The sequence below is a fragment of the Hippocampus bargibanti genome, linkage group LG10 (genome assembly GCF_051943395.1).
Source record: "Hippocampus bargibanti isolate YZ-2025 linkage group LG10, ASM5194339v1, whole genome shotgun sequence".
NCBI lineage: Eukaryota > Metazoa > Chordata > Actinopteri > Syngnathiformes > Syngnathidae > Hippocampus > Hippocampus bargibanti.
Window position 1 is genome coordinate 17,140,958 of NC_142743.1, and position 22,915 is coordinate 17,163,872.

The 22,915-nt window shown below is 41.7% G+C and overlaps 1 protein-coding gene across 2 annotated transcripts in view; it reads left to right on the forward strand.

Moving 5' to 3' along the window:
• tnrc6c2 (trinucleotide repeat containing adaptor 6C2) overlaps nucleotides 1-22,915 on the forward strand; it is a 41,269-nt gene that overhangs the window by 7,426 nt on the left and 10,928 nt on the right. The window contains exons 2-11 of one of the 2 annotated variants that reach the window (XM_089006138.1): nucleotides 815-911; nucleotides 1,240-1,261; nucleotides 10,345-10,743; nucleotides 17,771-20,200; nucleotides 20,574-20,771; nucleotides 21,216-21,382; nucleotides 21,954-22,031; nucleotides 22,146-22,203; nucleotides 22,340-22,482; nucleotides 22,566-22,712. In XM_089006138.1, the coding sequence (XP_088862264.1) occupies nucleotides 855-911; nucleotides 1,240-1,261; nucleotides 10,345-10,743; nucleotides 17,771-20,200; nucleotides 20,574-20,771; nucleotides 21,216-21,382; nucleotides 21,954-22,031; nucleotides 22,146-22,203; nucleotides 22,340-22,482; nucleotides 22,566-22,712 (3,699 nt within the window). In that variant the 5' untranslated portion in view covers nucleotides 815-854. The remainder of the gene's footprint in view (nucleotides 1-814; nucleotides 912-1,239; nucleotides 1,262-10,344; nucleotides 10,744-17,770; nucleotides 20,201-20,573; nucleotides 20,772-21,215; nucleotides 21,383-21,953; nucleotides 22,032-22,145; nucleotides 22,204-22,339; nucleotides 22,483-22,565; nucleotides 22,713-22,915) is intronic. The other variant, XM_089006139.1, reaches the window with a different exon arrangement.

Genomic DNA, 22,915 nt, shown 5'->3' on the forward strand with positions numbered 1-22,915 from the left:
AGAATCTGAAGAAACCTTTTCATCGAAGAATGAGCTTATTTTGAGCAACTTTTCGTGCCAAAATGTTTGTATTGTAGACCTCTGAGGTTGTTTGTGATGTGCTACCAGGTTAAGTCGCTCATCAGATAGAATGAATTCATTCGCACTTCCAAAGGTGCTCTCATGTGACAAACATCCTGACATCGACAAGCATGCTCGTGCGCCGTACTTGAGACCCAGTTCATACTTTCAATAGTTTCCAGCACTGTTACTAAGGAAACACAACACATTCTGGCCTTTGGGCATTCTATGCATCAGGTTTGACTTACAAAACCGGCATTGTCTATATAATTCTGTCACTTTGTTGATGTTAGCACTGTCCTGCTTGGCGATCTCTCAAAACTCAAGCATCTTAGGTGAATTCCTCTTCCACAATGATTTTGCTGTTTTACTGTCGTCTTTGGTCTTCCGAATTCATGTTGTGTCGTCACGTCAATCACTTCCTTGTTTTGTTTTGTGGCTCTATTATACTTTTTTGACGGGGAGAAAAAATGTTTCTTTAGACATGTCAGGCGCAATTTACATATGAAGGGACTGTTGACTGTTGAACCTTTCCCCAGACACGCTGTACGCTCTTGCTGCGACTGGAAGTAAATCAAATGGAAGGGGCTTCCAGTTTGCAAAAATACCTTTGAAGTTAATGCACTGAACGATGATTGGTCTATTTTTTTGTACGTTGTAATTGAAGGAAAAGGAGAACCAAGTTAATCAACACTGTTGAGTGGAATTCTGTTTTTGACACCCCCCCCCCCAAAAAAAAAATCTCATTTTACAGCTTTGAAACAAGCAAGCAAAACAAGAACGAGAACCGTTTGATGGAAGAAAAGAGAAAGAAAAAACAAGAAGAAAAGAAGGTCAACGCTCCCAAGAAGGTGATTCACTTGCACATCTGGTGATGTTATTCGTATATAAATCTCGCAAAACACACACACACACACACACACACACACACACACACACACACACACACACACACACACACACACGCACAATAGTTTTTCATGTTTTCGAGAATGTAATGCCCTTGAGATTGTGAACCATTTTGGGGAAGATCCCTTTCTGTTGCAGCATGTGGAATGTAAGATACTGTAGCTGCAAATGGGTGGGGACAGTTTAATTTCTGTTCCAGTCTAACACTACTTTTAAAGACCCCTTTCGGTGCAATTATTTCAAGAAACTTTATTGCTCTCTCCCCTACAGGCTGCTGAACAGAAACCCAAAGGTGAGTACCAATCATCTTTGTTTTTTATTTTATTTCTCAGTATAAACTCATTCACTGCCAGACGATGAAAAATGAGTCCACTCCAGTGCCAGGGTTTTTGTCATTTTCACTGAAATTTCAGGACCCACAAAAGTTTTAGGATAACATAAACATTCTATACAGCGTTGGAAACATTGGACTCTCTTCTTTTATCAAAAAAAAAAGAGTTTATTTGTAAGTTATATGGGTCTGGAGTTATCTGAGCTTGAAATGGGGGCAGTATCAAAGGCAATACAATACATACATATTGATTTATATAGCGCTTTAACAACAGCTGAATCTGTAACAAAGCGCTAACATTGACAAAAGGCAAATGCCGCCCCGTTGGGGAAGGGGAAAAACATTGCCAGAGGTCTGACCAGCGCTGTATCGGCACCCCCCTGTAAGAAAAACAAAAACCCAAATTCCGGAATGAGCGCCACGTCACACTTTTCAATTCCCAAATAAATTCGGGAATGGCAGTGAATGAGTTAATAATCCGCTGTAATTGCTCCATTTGGATAAAAAGCTGCAAAATTAAACACACTTAGCCTTTGGTGTCCTTACCTAACCCCATTGCATGTCATGTGCACCATTTTGTGCTCCGAATCCCCATGTTTCTAAAACACAGACACACACAAACATAGATACACACACACAGAAACACAGACAGAGCCCAGTCGAGTGAAATGCAGGGTGACGTCTGCTGTGCCCGCAGCAGCGGGCAGCGGAGTGTGTGAGGGCATCCTGTTAATGCAGTGTGTTGGGGCTACAAAGGGCGGCCGGGAGAATTGGTGAAAGCAAAAATGGAGAAGAAATCAAGGCATTGAGCTTTGAGTAATGCATTAGGAGAGAGGTTGAATAAAAACAGTGTCCTCGCTTACCCTGAGTCTTGTATGGGTATTTAAGTGCAAACTTTGGTTACTTATGTGAATTGGGGTTTTAACTAAGAGGGGGTGGGGTGTCATAGGATTTTAATTTTTTTTTGCTTTTAAATATTGAGCTCTCCGTTTACAAGACAGGACTCACTTTTGTCATTCTGAAGAGCTTATCAATACAGAAGCTCACCAACTTACAAACGCAAGGTGAATTTGTTCGTAAGTTGCTTCAGTGCGATATTTTGAATGGAATGTATGTTTACGGCTTATATAAGTATGTTTAAGGTTTATATAAGTAACTGTATTGGTTTGTACTGAAAAATAAATAATAATAATACATTTCATTTATAAGCACCATTCAAAACTGTCAAGGTCACTTTATAGTCACAGGAGAAGTTTTCTGTGGTGGAGCAGCGGCAGCCACAAGCGCCAGCGTTCACTGAACCCGGAATAACTCAAATAGATAGAAAGCTTGCTAGCTAACTAATAGATAGCTAATAAATAGCCAATAGATAGCTAGCCAGCTAGGCAACCAGCTAGCTGGCCAACAATTAATAAAATATATGCTATATAAAGATGTATCAGTGAACGGTCCATATATAATAATAATAATACATTTTATTTCAAGCGCCTTTCAAAACACCCAAGGACACTTTACAATAAAAACAATAAAAAAAGCACATAACAATAAAACCAAAATAAAAGTAAAATGATACATAATAAAATAGCAGATAGAACTATACATTGAAAGCAATTTTAAACAAGTGGGTATGATCAAACAAACTCTGAAGTCTTGACTGTTGAAGAGTTTACTTGATCATAAATGAGATAGCAAGCAACGTGATTGGTAATTGGGTGTGTTTTGAGGAGAAAAGTAACGAAAGTGCGGTTATTGTGGAGACTAATCACTCAATAAGCCACCCCTGTGATTGTGTTCATAGCCTCGTGTCTGCCATTTCTCTTGAAGGCAAGGCATTATCGACTGGAATGAGTTGTTTTCATGTGTGGAGGTGAATAATAAGAAGTGTGCGTGCTTGTGTTTCTGTGTGTGGGAGAAGGTAGCAATCAGTATGCAAAGGTGATTTGTGTCTTTCCATCCATATCGGTAAATTCAGAAATTCATAGACACATACAGAGTCAAGTCCCCTACCCCCCTTCCCCATCCAGTCTTTCCTGCTCACCGCTCGGCAGGCCTTTTGGGTCTCTAAGCATTTCAATTTGTTTGTGGTAATCGATCTCAGCCCGACGCCTTCATATGTATGAAAATGAGATAAAGCTCCAGCACAGTGGAATTAACTTCTCTGCCCCCCATTAGGCTTCGCGGCAGCATAGGGCTTCATCCAGGAGGCAGCAGCCTCCCACTGCCCGTCTCCAACCCCCATGCACGTGGCCACACGCACACACAGACAGACCACTGAAACAGGCCCTCCCTCCTCCTTTGTCCTGGTGGCCCATTACCTCCAGTGATTATTCAGCCCATGCAGACACACGGCTCTGTCGCAATCTCTCAAGACCACGACTGCCAGCACAATCAAGTCGCCCTGTTTCATATTGCCCCCAACCTGGACAAAAGCACCCTGGCACAGATAAAGAATAAGAATCAGGAAAACATGGGGTTAGTCAAACCTTGTGCTTACATACTAAAAGATAAAGTATTAACTCATTCACTTCCAGACGTGCAAAAATGTGTCCACTCCAGTGTCTGGGTTTTTGTCATTGTAATTTGATTTCTAGGACCCACTGAATATTGAGTTTTAGGACTACATAAACATTCAATATAGTGTATAAACCTTCGACTCTCTTCTTTCATCAGAAAAAAAAGAGTTAATTCCTCAATTATTTGGGTCTGGAGTTATACGAGCTTGAAATGAGGGTAGCTGTCCAAATTACGATGCAATACATATGTGACGGGTGTCACAACAGTGACTGTCTTCATCTCCACGATGCTGCCGTCTTAATAAGACCAGACGCGTGAATGTGTCTTTATTTCTTTTATTTCTGCAACACAGTATGGCAGAAGGGATGGGTGAAGTCGCATGGGTTTCGTCTGGTGATTAACATAAATCTCGTCCAGATTGTTCTGGCTATGGGCGGGACTTGGTGCCACACTGTGCGCCGTTGCGTCACTTCCATCATAATTTAATAGTATTAGTGTACAACTCCGTTACACACACATTTTTGTGGAAAAGAAAAACCATTACCAGGGGCCATGGCCAGCACTTTATCGCCACCCAAGCATGAAAAAACAGAACCTGAACAAATTTGGGAATGGCGCTCCATGTCATATTTTCAATTCCTGAATAAAGTTCATCCAAGTTTTTGTATGTCCCCCAAGTATTGTTTCAATCCTACATTGTACTTCTGCCATAACAATCATCTTAAGAGACTCCAAATGAACGTTTGCAACATAATTTGCTACCTTAACCCTTCCTTTTTCAACACCACCCATTACTTCCTGTTGTTCCATTTCGTCCTGGGAGGAACACAATTAATGCGATGAAAGGACCATTAACGGTTATCAAAGTGAGAGACCCACATAAACACAAGTGTTTCCGTTTTGGATTAATTTGCAATTTCATATGCTATTAATGGCATCAACGCAACAAGGGAATTTCATGAATCACAATCCAATTAGAAGCTAATTTATTTAAGCATTGGCTGCACTCTTCTCTTCACTTAGTCACATTTATAAACACTCAAAAGAATTAATAGTGAATCGCTCGCAAATTGCATCCCATGGATTTATGACTAGCAAGCATAATTGTTTTCCCGCTGCCCCCCCCCCCTCCCCATTTCCCTCTTCTGTGTACTCATCCCTCATGCATGTGGCGCATCTCGAAGCAGACCGAGAGATGAAGGGAAAGCCGGGGGTCAGTGCGACAGGAAACAAGAGGGCCACACAAACCGAGACAATGCCTTGCTCTTTGTCTATTCATACGGTGGAATCATTCGCAGGCTGCTGAAAAAAAAGGCAATTTAATGCCTCTGGAGCCACCCTTCCCCCCTCATGTTCTCTCTCCTCATCATCCATCGTATAGTGAGCCGCACCATGTCAAAAGTCTGGCAGATTCTTAATAAGATGTGATTTAGCTGCTATGAATGACAGCTCTGACCATGCCCGCAGGCCAAGATGTTTGCATACAAGTTTAAAAGGTTCAAAGGCTCTTAGTCTGCTTGCATCAAGAGAGCTTCTCACTCCTCAGAGCCTTGAAGCAAAAAGCCACACAACTATTTATTATTCATCTAGTTTCCACCTTGCAAGCATCACCTGATTCATATCATCCATCTGTATTTTTTTACCAGTTTTATTAGGGTGATATTAACCTTGGTGGACACTTTACAACATTTTTTTCAGATATTTTTTTAAAACCGTCATGGACTTCAATAAATCACTTTCCTCCGGCTTGATAGTGAAAAGCTTGTAAATATTGTGCATTATTCTTTTGATAAGACGTTAATATCTTGTTTTTCTGATCAACGAATATCCTTTTGAAAGGCGTTTATAAATTAAATCATTATTATTAAAACAGCATTATTAGCTATGGAAAGGCAACAGTGACGTTGTAATCCCCAAAAACATTTCAATTTAACTGTAGCATTTAAGGGCAAGCTAATATTATCCTCTTGTTTTGATTTCATATCTGAACTACAAATGACTGGTGTTAGGATAGCTAAATATATTTTTTTATAATCATTTTTTATTCATTTATTTTTATTGTATTTTCTGGTCTATTAGGTGCACCAAAGTATCAGGCGCACTTCCAAGGAATGGTGTATTTTCAAACTGTTTCCATATTCATTGAAGGCGCACCTTCAATGAATGAAAAAGGTTTTCCAAAGATAATACAGTAAAGTCTCGTTATATCGATATTCAAGGGAGTCCGAAAAAATATCGATATAACCGGGACTATCGATATATCCGACCCTGTTTGCATGTAATTTTCTCCGTGCGTGCATAGAAATAGTATCGATATAACCGGGACTATCGATATATCCGATATCGATATAACGAGACTTTACTGTATATAAAAGTTTCCGAATAAAAGGCACGCCACATTATAAGACGCTAGAGTAGAGGCTGGGGTTACGCAATACTTCTATCGGGGGAAATAGAGTCTGTGGCTGCTGACAGTCATTGCGAGACCTAATTGTGGCTCAATATTACTTCACATATAAGGTGCACCTGCTGGTAAGGCGCAGGGTCATCTTTTGACGAAAATGAAGGCTTTTGGGTGCACCTTAGACACCTGAAAATATGGTCATTAGGCTTTACTGTATCAAAAATGCCTTCTTTTTATTTAGTTTTCATAAGTTTGAGTATTAGTTAGTTTTTTCTGGGTATTTTTTGAGTATCTGATAAATGCTGTAAAAAGGCAAAAGAGTCATCGAGTGTTGTGTAATAAAGTAAACCACAATCCCTAATTGACTGTTTGAAGTTCCTCCATCTGTAAAAAACGTTTAGTTCTGAAATAAAAAATAAACCACAAAGTTTATGTATATTAGTTGACAGTTAATAACAAAGGACATTTTCACGATAGTTATATACATGTACAATGTAGGGGAAATGTTTGTTTTGTTTTTTCGGGTGTGGCACTTCTACATTGTTTGGGCGCTTTCGCAAAGACTATCAAACATAGCGGTTACAATGTACATAAACTGCAGAAATGTTTTAATATCCTCACTCTCATACGCCATACCAAAACAAGAGTGACCCGATAGAGAGAAATCACACTCTTAGGATGGAGGTGAAGATTGGGGGTGCATAGCACTAATTAGATGGAGAGGATGGAGGAGGCTTGGGAGAAGGTCACATGAGGCCACAAGAGGCAAATAGAGGTGCAGGAGGCAAAAGTGTTTGTCTCTATGGTAACTGCCTTTTTTTATCTCGAAAGGGTGAGGGGTGAAAATGCTTTTGCCTTAATGCAATGTGAGTGTATTGGTGGAGTTTTTACGTTAATAAAAACAGATGGGGTGTCAGTCTCCCACCCCCACTGTGTGTGAAAAAAAAATCATTGGCATCGTCATGCATATGTATAAGTTCACATGAATTAATTCAAGTATGAAATGGTTGAACCTCAGTTTAAAGGCCTTTTCAAAATACAAACAAACATGCCCATAATAGCGTCCCTCTAGTTTATTATCCAACATTTTACACTTAGACATGGTCATAAACTTAGGGGTGGCACCATTGTGCAGGGCGTAGATCCCGCCGCGTGTTTTCCATCCCCCACTATTCCAAACATGACTGCATAATGAAGTGCATGTGAAGACAAAAGACGAGCTCTGGGAAAAGTACGGCCCAAGGGGACACATCTGGCCCACCTATAGTCTCTGACAGACCCTTGAGACCATCAACGGAAAACATTTGTAGCTATCTCTCTCTCTCTCTCTCTATCTCAATCTCTCTATCTATCTATCTCTGTCTGTCTGTCTGGCTAGCTAGCTACCTAACTACCTAGCTACCTCATTGTTTATTTGGCATTGGTGCTTTTATTTTATATGCACACATGTGGACGCCAGTGCAAGTACAACGGACTTGCGTCTGCAGTGTTGCTAACTATGTGATGTTTTTGCAGTTTTTCTTCCCCTTCAGCCCAAAAAAAAATATTTGCATAAAAGTACTTATAATAATATTACATTCTCTTGATTGAACGCGTTAATCTTGGAAGAGCCGGTGAAATTGTTGGACTACAATTATCTGTAATCCTTTCATACAAAAAGTAAGACATTTATGATAAGAAAGGCAGATAATTCATAGTTTAGTTGCACTCCATGGCACCAGACGCGGGCTGCTGTGCCTTCATGATTTATTAAAGCCTAATTTATGATTTGGGCCTTGGGCAGCCCGTAGCGCATGAATATTCCTACAAGTGTGCAGTAAAATAAACAAGACAATGACCCAAATCAACAAAAGGGGTGTAGCAACATACACCTCCATTGTATCTTAACCACATTGTTAGCGACTCACAGAGGATTGTATGCCCTCCAAGTGGTTCGGATGCATTACGCTCTTTAATTTACTGTGCGGAATCTCATTCCGGTTCACGAGCAGGAAGTGTAATGAACATACTCTTCAGATTCCTCATTTAATTTTTCATAGACATGCTCTCATCTGAGGGATTTCCTTACTATTTTCCTTTTTTTTGCCCATTGTGGCTTTTTATTTGATGCTCACCCTCTGTAAAGCACTTACCCAGCCTTCATGAATTACTAAAAAAATCTCTCTCCCACAATATTATAGACACATCGCGCTTAATATACTTCTGTTTGATCAGGACAGAGGGGAGCTGTTACCATTATAGGTAAAAACAATCCCCCACTTAACGTATTCCGCTGCCCAATTTTAAGGAGAGGGATGTACATTCTTACACTTTTTCTAGACCATTTCACCATTTTTATTGAAAAGCAAAACACTCTTTAAAAAACGGCAAGGTTTGCATTGCATGTTATTCAGTCCTGAAATGTTTCTTGTTTTTCCCATTGCAGTCTGCTGCTCGTAAGAGCAACAGACAGTCTCAATGGATGGATGGATGATGGCGCTGAGGGGGAGGAAAAACAGGGGAGCATCAGGCTGAGGAAGATATAAGGCAGAAATAATGGTGATGGGAGAGAGAGAAAGTAGAAGAGCAGGTGGCTTAGAAAGTAGCCGTGATGGAAAAACAGAAAGAGGAGGTGCCTATGTCAACCTCGAGTGTTGCTACTGCTCTTAGTGAACATCTAAGTCTTGACCATGATTGATGCTTTAACTAGCATACTTTCTTCACTCTCTGGTTTGCAAATGCGTTCTCCTCTCATAGAAGCACACACGTTCACTGAGTTGTCGTGTCAAATGGTCTTTTCTGTCTGGGGACCACACAAAATATGATCTACTGTCAGTGTTTATCCTTAGATCAACAAACTGTTCTTTGCAGCTGCTTGTAGGTCACAAGTCGGCTTTAGCACACTGCCAGTATACAGATTTTGTGGTGGTCAATGCGGATCAAGTGGAAAACATCATCCTCTAGGACTTCAAGCCTCACTTAGGGCGCCCTACAGCCCAGGCCAGCAACTCCACATTCAATCATAGACTTGTTCATATTATACGGTTTGTCGCGCGAGTAAATGTGCACCATATTCTTGTTCATGTTCCACCGCTGGAACATCATTTTGAAAGCATCTCACATCCCTTTTGATGTGTTGGAATGGCTTTTGTGATCGCTCTATGGACTTTTGTCCTTGCTTTGCGATTGTGTCGTCAAGCTGAATCGACAGTTATCCATATGTTTGTGGTAAAACTGATGTCCCACATATTGTCGTCAACCGGAGAACAAACGTGTAGTGCCTCTAAAACACGTGTCTGCAAAGTAGTCTTGACTTGAAAGAAAATATCAGTAAAAATCAAAAGTATGGAGTAAATTATTGGAAAAGGTTAGATTAGCTCATTCACTGTCATTCCCGAATTTATTTGGGAATTGAAAAGCATGACGTGGAGCGTTTAGTCAGTGCTTGAGCTCTTTTAGTCTGTTGCCATCCAGATTACAGCTACTGCGTTTACATTCATTGCATATAAACTCTTGTAATGCATCAATAGTCCCCTAATTATCTCAGAACTTTTCATAATCACTAAGCTTTGGTCCGGATGGTTAGCAATGAACAGGCACGGAGATGCATGCACGGACTTGCACATTCATGCATGCAAACAGGCAGCTTTGTTCTCAGTTGGGAAATTGTTCAGGTTTTGTTTTTTCTTGCGAGGAGTGCCGATAATGCGCTTGTCAGACCTCTAGCAATGTTTTACCCTTCCACGAGGGGGCAGCATTTGCCTTTTGTCCATGTTAGCGCTTTGTTACAGCCTCAGCTGTTGTTAGAGCACTATATAAATCAATATGTATGTATTGTATTGTATTGTATTGTATTGTATTTTGTACAGATGCCTCCATTTCAAGCTCATATAAGTCCAGACCCATATAATTTAGGAATTAACTATTTTTTTCTGCTGAAAGAAGAGCGTCTGAGGGTTATTACGCTGCATTGAATGTTAATGTCATCCTAAAACTCAATATTCTGTGGGTCCTGGAATTCGAGTGACAATGACAAAAACTGGAATGACTTAATATAATTCCTGCAGCATGCTACAAAACCCATCAATTAATATTTTGCTTCCTGTCTGTCTGTGTTTGTGTCTACCGTGTATGTACATCCATCCAGTGCCAGAGCCTGCACCCCCCAAGTCCAGTCCCTGCACACCCAACCACGTCCACCCTGCCAGCCCTACGCTGCCACTCTACTTCTCATTTTCTTGTGGAAATGACAAGCGCACCTCCTGCAATAGCCAGCTCCAGAGTGCCATTGCCCCTCAGCCACAGTGCACGTCGTCCTCTGCCGGAGCTCGCTACCCACCGAGAGAGGTGCCCCCGCGCTTCCGGCAACAGGAGCAAAAGCAACTATTGAAGAGAGGTCAGCCGCTGCCTGCAGGAGCCTTTGGTGCTCTCACGCCCTCCTCTCCCTGCTTGTCACCTTCATTCCCTTATTCTTCAACTACTACAAGTACCAGCTGCACTACATCAAAGTCTGCAGGGTTAACTGTAGACCAACAACACTCACCAGGTTTGTGCACTTTTTCCTTAAGCCTTTTGATATATTCATATATAATAATATGAATAAGCCTTACGCTTATTCATATTATTTCTTTGTTTAGATTTCAACCTTGTGTGAATATATTTTTTGAGGTACTTCATGGTTTTTATTTTTTTTCATCCTTGAAAACATAGAGAGGTCCTTTTCAGTCCATTCATAAGAAGAAATCTTATATATAGTATATATACTTTATACGATATATATATATATATATATATATATATATATATATATATATATATATATATATATATATATATATATATATATATATATATATATATATATATATATACAGTAAAGTCTCGTTATATCGATATTCAAGGGAGTCCGAAAAAATATCGATATAACCGGGACTATCGATATATCCGACCCCGTTTGCATGTAATTTTCTCCGTGCGTGCATAGAAATAGTATCGATATAACCGGGACTATCAATATATCCGATATCGATATAACGAGACTTTACTGTACCCCCCAAGCATTTTTTATATATATATATATATATATATATATATATATATATATATATATATATATATATATATATATATATATATATATATAATTTTGGGGGGGGTGCGGGGGGTACAATTAATTTACCAAATTGGGATGAAGGACGTTTTGCCCTAATTGGTTTTCACACGTTGGACATAACACATTAAATAATAATAATAATAATAATAATAATACGGCAACCGCATGTCGGACATTTTGCCAAACTCGGTGAATTTGATTGCATCTTTGATACACCGCCTCGTTCTAATCACTTTATTGTTTTTTGTTTGTTTGTTTTTAATCATGGCCTTTCTTGATCAGTTACTGCTCACTGCTTATTTTACAAAAGCACCTGTGCGATGCTAACATTTTCAGCTGTCTTTAATGTGCCGAGTAGCCCTAGGATCTCATTTGTCACTGCTGAGTTTTTTTATTCTTTCTTTTTGAACTGTCAAGACCAAACACATCCTCGCATATTTCCTGTCTGAGCTCAATTTCAAGTAAGAGGCTTCTCTAAGCTAAATTTAGATCGAGGCATTGTTGACACCAGAGGAGAAAGCCTAAACCTTGACTCAATTTTAAAGCCTCTGTTCTTAAGCAGTCAGGATCACGTGGTTGATTGCATTAACCCCAGTCGTTCTGCAGCATGTCAGGACCACTTTTACTGTCCAGTCGGGATGTGGTTATGATGATTCAAAAGTTGGAGATGGTATCAGCCTCAAGTCGTCCATCGCTTTGTACTTGTGCGCACACAAACAAGCACGTCAGTGATTGTGGGTGTGTCACTCGCCTGACCTAGTTGTGTCACCTCCAATCGGTGTCTGTCCTGCAGGCCATCTGATACACACATGCACGCAGACACAGTTCGGTTTGTATAAAGCGATTGTGTAGCTTTCCTCTTATTCCAAGACAAAGAAAAAGACCAACGTAGAGTACGTGCAGCTATCCAAGTACAACACAAGCTATAAAGGCTTAAAGGAAAGCACTATATTGATTCAAGGGGATACCTAGCCACCCCCTGGCCCATTCGCTACCCTCATACCAGACACACAACCCCTCCCCTATTTTTCTGCTTCTACATCCTGGTCTATCCAGCTGACCTGGGGATCATTAAGTAGTCCAGACCAGACAGGCTTTCCCAGTAGCAGGTGCTGAATTGAGGGGTCATTTAAGACGTGTGGGAACTTCAGCTCAACAGCTGTTTTGTGATCCAAGAGACAGTGCATATAGCCATAAGGCGCTTTAAGGACCCTTGGCCCTATTGTTTAGGTGGCTTATGTTAGTTTGAGTGAGGAGCTTTCTGGGGCCTTTCTGTAATGAGGAAATCCAGACCGTTTGAATGTAAACGTCAATAAACAGATCAGTCATGCATCCATCCACCCCCGATCCCCTTTCTTGTGTCTCTCACGTTGAGGTTACAGGTGAACCATTCCCTTTTTATAGCCTAGATCTTTAGGATAGACAAATATCCACCTATTGACAATTTAGTCTTCACTTAATTTAAGATGCATTTTTTTGGAATGTGTGAATACGATTCAGTAAACCCACACTGGTATGGACAGAACATACAAAGACACCACTCGGAGGCCATCTCTCAGATTCAACTCGCCACATCACAACCGTTGGGCCGACGTGCTAAACCCTAGTTTGCAGATCTTTTTTTCCCCCAAAATTACACTTACAGTAATATGTTATTCTATGTTGTTTTAAACACAATAACCCCAATGAATTGAACACATTTTGAATAACGGTTCTGTTTTTTTTGTCTTTCTTTTTTGCGTACATGTATGCATCATGACAGCACATCAAACAACCACAAAAGTATTTAGTCTTAAAAGAAGCCTTGATGAGTTTTTATAGCCTGTTTTGTGCTCTTGCACTCAAATGCGTTGCAGTGAAGCCCTTGGTGGCTTAATTAATCCAGCCACCATCATTGAAACAACTGAAGCCACCATAACCCCCCCTTCCTTTTCCCCCCTTTGCCCAGCCGAAGTCCACTGACATAAATGAAGAATTTCACATTCTTGTATGACTATCCCCCCTATCACTGATTCGGGGGGAAAAAAACCTCATTTGGGCCAAGTGCGCTCTAAAGCTCTCCTCAAAGAGTAATGGATCAGACCTATTAGAATGCAAAAGGCGACTAAATGTCCACTTGACTCTTGCTGCACACCACACTGACTCTTATCCAACTCAACATGAACTAGAGAGGAGTTGCATTGCCTTTGTTTTTGCTCAATGTTGCATGAACAACCCCCCTCAACCCCACATCCCTGGACGTTCTTTCTGCACCACACCGCTCGCCCGATCACTGTCAACCCTCCTAGCATTTCATCAGAGAGACATTTTTTTAATCTTGGCTGCATGCCCGTTTCTATGCCAACGGCTTGACTTATCATCATTAATCTCTTGTTTAGTCAGTGCTTGAGCTCTTTTAGTCTGTTGCCATCCAGATTACAACTACTGCGTTTACATTCATTGCATATAAACTCTTGTAATGCATCAATAGTCCCCTAATTATCTCAGCACTTTTCATAATCACTAAGCTTTGGTCCGGATGGTTAGCAGTGAACAGACACGGAGATGCATGCACGGACTTGCACATTCATGCATGCAAACAGGCAGCGTTGTTCTCAGTTGGGAGCATGGACAGAAATAAAATACAATCCCTTGTTTAGATTTTTTTTAAACTTTTTGGGGGGGGGGGGATTAAACATAAACAATTAATGAGGTCTTCGTTTCATTGAGAATGAACCAGCAGTGTCTGTTGACTATCACTTGCACATTATGGATGGAAATAATTTAACGCTGCCAGATTTTTTTTTATTGGAATGTCAGGAGAGGGACTTTCAGGAAATGAATTTGATGACTTGAGGTGAATGAAAGATAAGATGTCTTATATTTTATCTATAGCATCATAACCACATTTATTTACATGTACATCATAAAATAAAATATAGTCATCTGCAGGGATGCATCTAGGCCATGCCTTTGCGCCAGTTATGCATTTTGACAGCCACTGGCTGGCGCAAGTCTATTACGATTAGCTCATATTGCTATGCGATCTTGCCCACATATGACATACTTCTGTTAAAATAGCCAAAGAAACAAATTTAGTGAAACAGCAATTGAAAACTGTTCGTTTTTCTTTAGAGGTTTTAATGTTAGTCGTCTGCCACCTTGCCTTACTGATATCTAGCCATAATCAGTTCGCATTTGTTTCGGTGCTTTCCAAAATCGTGGTTGAGGATATATCAGGCTTTTCCGTGATACACCGGAAACTGCCAAAAGAGATAATCAAATATTCATTGCAGTATTTACATCGAACATGGCAGATACTATTTGGAGTGTGAGAACATGAATAAAACTCTAAAACACAATAAAAAGATGCAGTAAACAAGCATATTCTCATTTTTTTAAGAAACAATCGAATACGTCTGCGGAGGTTAGTGACAATTCGTTGCAGCAAACTGCTGTTCATGATTCAAATTTTGTGGATAATGGGAAAGATTTCAAAGGTGTTGCAACACATTGGAAATCTTCAAAGCAAAGACATTTGTTTAAGTAGACATTAGTAAGAAATATTGTGCTAAGTCTCTTCTCTTTGTCTTCTCTGTAATACCGTAGAATATCAAAACAGCACAGGATTGAATATGTAGTAACCTAAGAAAATTTAAAATGTTTTTTTTGTATGAAGAAATTGTTTGACTTGAATTAAAATTGTTTGTAGCTATATTAGAAAAATTGATTTTACTCCAACAATGGTTTTTCATTTCCAATTTAGAAATATCGTGCTCCAATGAATATATTTTGATTTATTTCAATCAGTTTTGTATACTTCGGCAATCGAGTTAAATTGGGCCTCGTCAATGTTCGAATATGGCCCCCTTTTTTGACCCAAGAGGGCTAACTGGCCCCCTTCTTTAATTTCCCAGATGCAACCCTGCATATGCGATTGATGCTTGGAGTGATCCATGAATCCATGACATACTCACCTATGCGCTGTTGGTGCATAAATCAATACAGTTAAATTGTCACATTCTTACTTTTTATGACAAATGTTTTATATAATACTAGTACATGTATTGTATTTTAATACAGTATATTTTGCAATATCAAATTATATACTGTCCAGAAAATAAAAAACAGAAGTGATGTTCTTGAAAATGTAATGTAATTATGCTAAATATTAACTACCTAATAATTTAACTTGTGTCATGAATACGATTTGGGTTCAAACAAAGCAAACACAATTCAGCCCATTCATAATAATATGATACTCCTCCATATCTGCTCAGACCAGATTTTGAACGTGCCCAGGTTCTACTAGGTTAGTGATATAAATGATTGCATTTCACTAATTAGTCAAGCAGATTCACCATTGCGTGGCTGTCCTGTGGTACTATTTGAAGTGGAACGTGCCATTCCGTAGCAAGTACATCCTAACCGAGCTGTTACTGTGCAGTGAGAAAATATTGTCCTTAAAATGTTTGTAGGACTTAAGTGGTAAAAATGTCGTCCTTTCAGGGGACGATCGTTATTGGGGCCCATTTTAAAGCCTTCAGGAAAGACAACAAGATTACACAAAATACACAGAAGGTATAGAGGTCAATACAACAAACATATTCCTGAGGCAGGATCTTCATACGTTGACTGTGTTTCAGGACTAAAACATGCTGCTCTAAAGATAGTGTTGCCAGATCAAAGAGAGGAGTAATATCAATTGCTCATAATGATGCCGTCTCTTCGTGTAAGACATCTAAGCCACTTTGCTTGGTAATTGAAAAGCCCATCTGTGTGGTTATGTCTAGTTGTTTTTTGTACCGTCTGATTTGACAAGCAGTTTGCTATGCATTTAATCAGTAATTGAAGTTGAATTCGACATGTTGGTTTCTTCTGTGTTCCATTTCCTGAAACATCTATGCCCTCAACCCCCTCTAAATAAACACTGTCAGAAAATAGAGAAATCCCTCTGGTTCCTAAGTCCATACGTTTACAGATGTAATGACGGATTGCTGTTGCTGTTAATGTCGGGATATTTTTTTCCGCTTTGTCCAACTGAGTGCGTCCCAGCATTAGGGAGTATGCATGCACCATTCAGCCCGATGATGACCTTGTGCGATAACGCTCCCTGCAGAATGAAGATAAATGTTTGGAGGCAAAAACTGCATTCCCGGACGCTCTGTTGTGCATTGTACTGTATAGATTCCAAGGCACACACACATGGATTTATAATAAAACATTTGAGGTCTATGGTTATGCTTTGCATCAGTATCACAGTTTAATTTAGATTTTTAGGTACCGTTTATTTCACAACACATATTTTGTTTTCTCTTGACCTGGTGGAATTGCCTCTTCATATGGTTGGTTGGCCTGCGTGTTGTTTTGATGAATGATAAGAATTTGTATTATTTGAAGACGATCGCATGGCTGGCTAGTGGCTTTGGTGTGCATGCATGCTGGATCAATAGATTTTCTTTCTTTATGCCTCTTGAATTAACAAGATCATTGATTACTTGTCTCTGATTGATTAATTCACCTCCTACAGCACTGATTCAATCAATTAGTAGTCCCCCTTCTGCTGATGGGTAGCCACTGGAGCAAATAAGATTGCTTGTGTGCAGGTCGAATAAAAATGAATGAATAAATTAAATCCTTGGGGATGTTGAATTTCTGGTTCTTGTTTTTAACACATCGGCTATGTTCAGAGATGGATGACATTGGCTGTGGTATGCAGTGGGCGAGGCATGTTTGCAGACACTGGGAATCGTGTTTTCCCTTTCGTGGTGGTGGTGGTGACGGATGAGAAGTCAACTTGGTTTCATTCCGATAAATGTGCAGCGCTCTACTTGGGCTTTCCTTTAGTGCCCCAGCTAACAAAGCCATGCTGTGTGTTTGATGAGGGAGACAAATGGACCGGGAATAGGGAAGAGGCACAGGACACAAAGCAAGATAGAGAGCATTGGTTACAATATAACAATATATGAGGGCAGCACAAGAATTAGTTTGCTTTTTTCTTACAAAAATGGACAAATCCGACTTGAACGGAGAGCTAGGATGGCGGAAAAAAATAATTGACGCTGCCCTACCCACTCCCGAGGATTTGCACACTGCAAGAATCGAAACAAGGGTGCGGAAAATCCTACTGGACCCTGCGCACCCTGCCCACCACCTTTTCCAGCTACTCTTCTCAGGCAAGCGCTGCCGATTCATGCACACTAAATCCAGCAGACATTTAAACAGCCTCTTCTCCCAAGCCATTATCTATCTAAACAATAACCCAAATATAACTGTATAGTGCCTCTTTGAGTTTTTTTTATGGTGATGCTAGTGCAGCGTGTTCTACCAGAGACAAATTCCTTGTGTTCTACATACTTGGCAATAAAGATGATCCTGATTCTGAGAAAGAGGAAGTTTGTTTTGTTTTGACTGACTGTATGTATGTTTTTCCTGAAACCCACTTTTAAAGTATCCCCAACTATGTTTCGTTTCTCATTAGATATATCCCTGAAGAGTGGCTCTGCTGCCCCAATTTGCCAGTGGGACGCCTCCTTGAATGCAGACAGAATTTCCGGTGACAATATTTGGAACAAAGGAATTATTGACAGAAGTGATACTGAAGCTTGTCGTAGCAGTGACCTCGGTCAGCCTGCAGCACCGGCATGCCCCTTTGGCTCAGCTAGCTTCTGCACAGACGTCAGCACCGTCACTACCGTTAGTGGTACTTTTCCGACGATGGCCACGGGTGCCACAGGCCAGCCGGCCCACTACGCATCTCTCAAATCTAACAATAATATGATGATAGGACCTGGATCAGCCAATACATTGTCCAGTAACAGAGGTTGGGGCTCAGATGCCAAACAAGATGAAATGAATAGTGGGCGAATCGGAACGCCCAATCACTGGGGCTCACCCGGTTTTAACTTGAATCTCAATCCCAGTGCCAACCCTTCTGCGTGGCCCGTCCTCGGTCATGAGGGTGGTGGTGTTATCGGCTCAAACAGTGTCTCAGCGTCATCTCACCCACCAGGCAGTGGGAATGGAGATATTGGGAACGGGAGCCTTGGAGGCACAAGCACTTGTGGTGGAGGTTGGGTTAGCATTGTTGGTGCTAAAGAAAATGAACAGCAGCGCCCTTCCACCAACCCAAGCTTGACCTTCAATATGGAAAATAACCTTAACACAGATGGACCAAACCACACCAAGCAACAAGCTCAGGAGCCTATGAGCCCTATCCATGGGTTAACAGGCTGGGGGGGTCAGTCGCCTCCTGAATCATCCCAACTCAATGGAGACACAACAGGCAGCTCTGTCTGGGGAAATGCTGAAACTAAGGCAGCTGATTCCCCCAAGGACTCTGGCTGGGACGCAGCCCCCCCTACAGGCCTCTCTGCTTGGGGTCGCCAAGGTAGTGCTGGTGGCGGAAGTAATGGAAGCGGTGGATGGGGCGACTGGGGGAAATCCTCAGGAGGTGGAGATGCATCAAAAGGTTGGGACTCTGTTGATGCCGTCATTTCAGGTCAAGGTTCAGGTCAAGAGCAACAACTTGGCTCATGGGGTAAGCAGCCCGGAACTGCCCCAGCAAGTGAAGGTAGTGGGGACAGCAGAGATGGTCATTCTCACCACAGAGAGAGGTCCTCAAGCATGGATTATACCCCTGTCTTACCACGACAGGACCTGGACCCTCGGGTGCTGAGTAATACGGGTTGGGGGCAGACTCCCATCCGACAGCATACCGTGTGGGAGATGGAAGAAGCAAACTCTGACGATGGGAAAAGCAACAGCAGCTCAGATACGTTCGAAAGTTCCAGTTCTAATGGTGGATCTGCCTGCAGCAACGGAGGTGCGGTCCACCCCAACATAAGTACGAATCCGAGGCATGGATGTAATGCAAAACATGAAAGCGAAGGATCGTCAGGTTGGGGAGCCCCTCCACCCCCGCCAGTTGAGACTGTTTCAGGATGGGGTGATCCACCACATTCACAGAAAGAAGCCACCAATGGCACAAACAGTGGCTGGGGAGACCCCATACCTACCAGCGGGCCTAAAAATGTAAGCATGACATCTTGGGGCTCTGAGGACAAGTCACCTAGCTGGGACAGTGACATGACAAAAAGCCAGTCCAATAATTGGGGGGATGGCACACTAAGCTCCCGTGGTTGGGGAACTACCAATGGGGGTGCCAACAGTTCAAACACGAAAGACTGGGGAGAACCAGAACGCAAGAACAGTGGGTCGCCCAGTAGCATGTGGGAGGGGGAAGGAGGAAATGGAGGTAATGGAGGATGGAAAGAAAATCCAAGAGGAGGAGTTAGAGGAGGTGGTAAATTTACGTCTTCTGTAAGTAGCGGCACTTGGGGAGAAAATGCTCGTACCAGTGGCCCAGTTCAGGGCACCTGGGGCTCCTCAAAGAACGCTGAAAGCAGTGGAAGCAGCACTGGTAGTGGAGGAGGTGGCAGCATTGGTTCTTGGGGAGGTCCTGGTTCTGTCAAACAGAACACCTCCGGTTGGACCAATGTCAACAAACAGGACCAAAGCTTGGAATCGACGGGTTGGGAGGAGCCCTCCCCTCCTTCTATCCGCAGGAAGATGGAAATTGATGATGGAACATCTACTTGGGGTGATCCCGGCACATACAGCAAGACTGTCAATATGTGGGACCGCAATAATCCGAATAATAATCCAAGCAACAGCGGTCCACCCCCCATGAAGAACAGTGGCATGATCGCACCCAACAATAACAATCACTCTGTGGGCCCGAGCAACAACAATCATCACCACCACGGACATCCAGTGCACCACCATCCTCACCATGGCAGCGTGCCAAGCCATCTCCATCAACATCATGGAAACAATTATGGGGCACCCAACAGTTGTGCCCCACACCCGGGTGCGGGTCCACAGAGCCGCCCTCCTCTTGCTAACCCAGGTAAAACTTGCATTATCTGACATATGTGAACCTTCTCACCTACTCTCAATTACTTTAACTCATTCACTGCCAGACGATGTGCAAAAATGTGTCCACTCCAGTGCCAGGGTTTTTGTCATTTTCACTCAAATTGCAGGACCCACAGAATATTGAGTTTTAGGACTACATAAACATTCAATACCCCTTCCCCCCCACACACAAAAATGAAGAAATTAGAGAATGGTGCTCCACGTCATAATTTTCAATACCCAAATAAACATTTGGGAATGGCAGTGAAAGAGTTAGCAATTAGCTTCCTTGACTTTGATAGCATTTGAAATTGTTGCAGAGTATGAATGACCCTTTCCAGAAACTCCCTTTGTCTTTTTTCCAGGCTGGGGAGAGCTTCCCAGTGTTCAGCCTAAGTCAGAACCTGCTTGGGGAGAGCCTGCAGCTCCAACATCAGCTGTGGACAACGGCACCTCTGCTTGGGGCAAACCATCCGGAGGTGTCAGCGGATGGGGAGATGGTGTCCATGAGCCCAATGGGCCTTATGGCAGGCACAATGGACCAGCGGCACCCTGCAAGACTGGTACATAATATTCTTTGTATACATTAGTGATGACTGTAAGATTTTAGGGGTGTGGTCCTGAGTTGTCTCTGGTCGGTCTTAAGAATCTGAACAATTTTGCACCTTGGAATGTTTTTGAGACCAAGTGAAGTTTGCTGCATGACGTTAAATCATAAGCAATGTGTGGAAATGAAAACAGTGCCATCAAGTGGTCAAGTTCAAAACTACGTCCTTGAGGTTATTTTCTCATAATAATAATAATAATAATAATAATAATAATAATACATTTAATTTATAAGCGCCTTTCAAAACTCCCAATGTCACTTTACAGTCACGGGATAGGTTTTTCTGTGGCTGAGCAGCGGCAGCCACACACGCCAGCGTTCACTCAACCCGGAAGTAACTCAAATAGTCGCCTCACTTATTTCATCTTTGATACAAACCCACTCTTGATTCTTCCATCAGGACCCAAACCTATGCACGACAGCTGGGGAAGTGGAGGAGAGGAAATGGGCATGTCTACGGGCCAGTGGGACACTGAAGATGGGGACATATGGAACAGCCCCACTTCGCTGGAGAGCAGCTCCTCTTGCAATTCCTGGGGCAATGGATCCAAGAAGGTCCCGAACAAGGTAAATATTTACAGTTCTACATATTTAATACACCGTATTTATTCTAGTATAACGCGCACACGTGTATAGTGCGCACCCCTAATTTTCAATTACAAATCAGTATAGCATTTTGTTTCACCTTTTCAGACCAAGCATTGTGATAAAAATAATTTATTGACAATGTAAACACTGAATGACAATGTAAACACTGAATCAAAACTCTTGATATTGGTAATTGTACAAAACAGCAATGCTTAACTCACTTTTCAGTGTGGGCGAGGAAAGGAAATGAAGCGTAGCTAAAGAAATTATAATCAACAATTAAAAAAGGTTTGGGAGTGAAATGTGATTGGGTCTTTCCGAGAATCGAAGCTGAAGGGCGAGAATAGCCATGAAAAGGCTGCCCCCTCCTGAAAGGGATAAAGCATTAAATATACAGTATATGAGATTTTTTTTCCCAGGCCTCGTTTATAACACACACCCAAACTTTGTGTTCTTTTTTAGGTCGACAATTTTGCGCGTTATACTTGAATAAACATGTCTACATGTGAGAACACGTGAGTTAAATATATTTGACTGGATGTCTCTTTAGGGGAAGATGATGAACAAACCAGATGAGACTTGGATAATGAATCGTCTTATCAAACAGCTCACTGACATGGGATTCCCGGTATGAGTCATTTATTCTGCAACTATTTAGGCTGATTTGCATAATTTATAATCCATTTTAAAGGGTAAAGTTTTCTATACTATTTGAGGAACTTCATTCATCACTGTCTTACAGAGAGATCCTGCTGAGGAGGCACTGAAGAGCAACAACATGAATCTTGACCAGGCTATGAGTAAGTTTACTTTTTGTGTGCCAGTGGTGTTTCTTTGTATGCATATTTCAAATATTATTTACATTATTTATCGCCTGTATTAACACCCCCCCCCCCCCCCCCCCCCCCCCACCACCACCACCAACCTCTCGCTCAGGCGCTCTGCTGGAAAAGAAGACTGACCTGGACAAGCGTAGTTTGGGCATTTCTGACTACAGCAACGGCCTGAACAAGCCACTGGTGTGTCGACCATCCATGCTCTCTAAAGATCCCTCCGACCGCAATGCCTTCCTTGACAAGGTAACAAGAATGTTAGTCACTAGTCTTTGCTTACCCTTACCACTATTTGTCACCTTATTTGCTGTTTTATTTCTCTGCTCTAGGATGGCGTTCTTTCCAACGATGCCCCCCCATCACCATTTATGCCTTCCCCCAGCCTGAAGCACCCCCTGGCCAACAGTAGCCTTCCCGGGCAGGGTCTGGGACCAGGCAACGCGGGGCTGGCCATGCAAAACTTGAACAACAGACAGGTATTGGTTATGACATCTCAAAAGTCCATAAACTCTATTTTAATCTTTACTGTTAACTTCTGCTTAAATGACCTTGCCTCGAGTCCTCATTGGGTTGTGTTTGTCTAGCGTCACTGCCAGAGAATGCCCTTGAAATAAAAATGTGTGAAAAAAAAATAGCATTTTCACATCTCGGAATTTCTTTGGCCTTAAAGAAATATCAA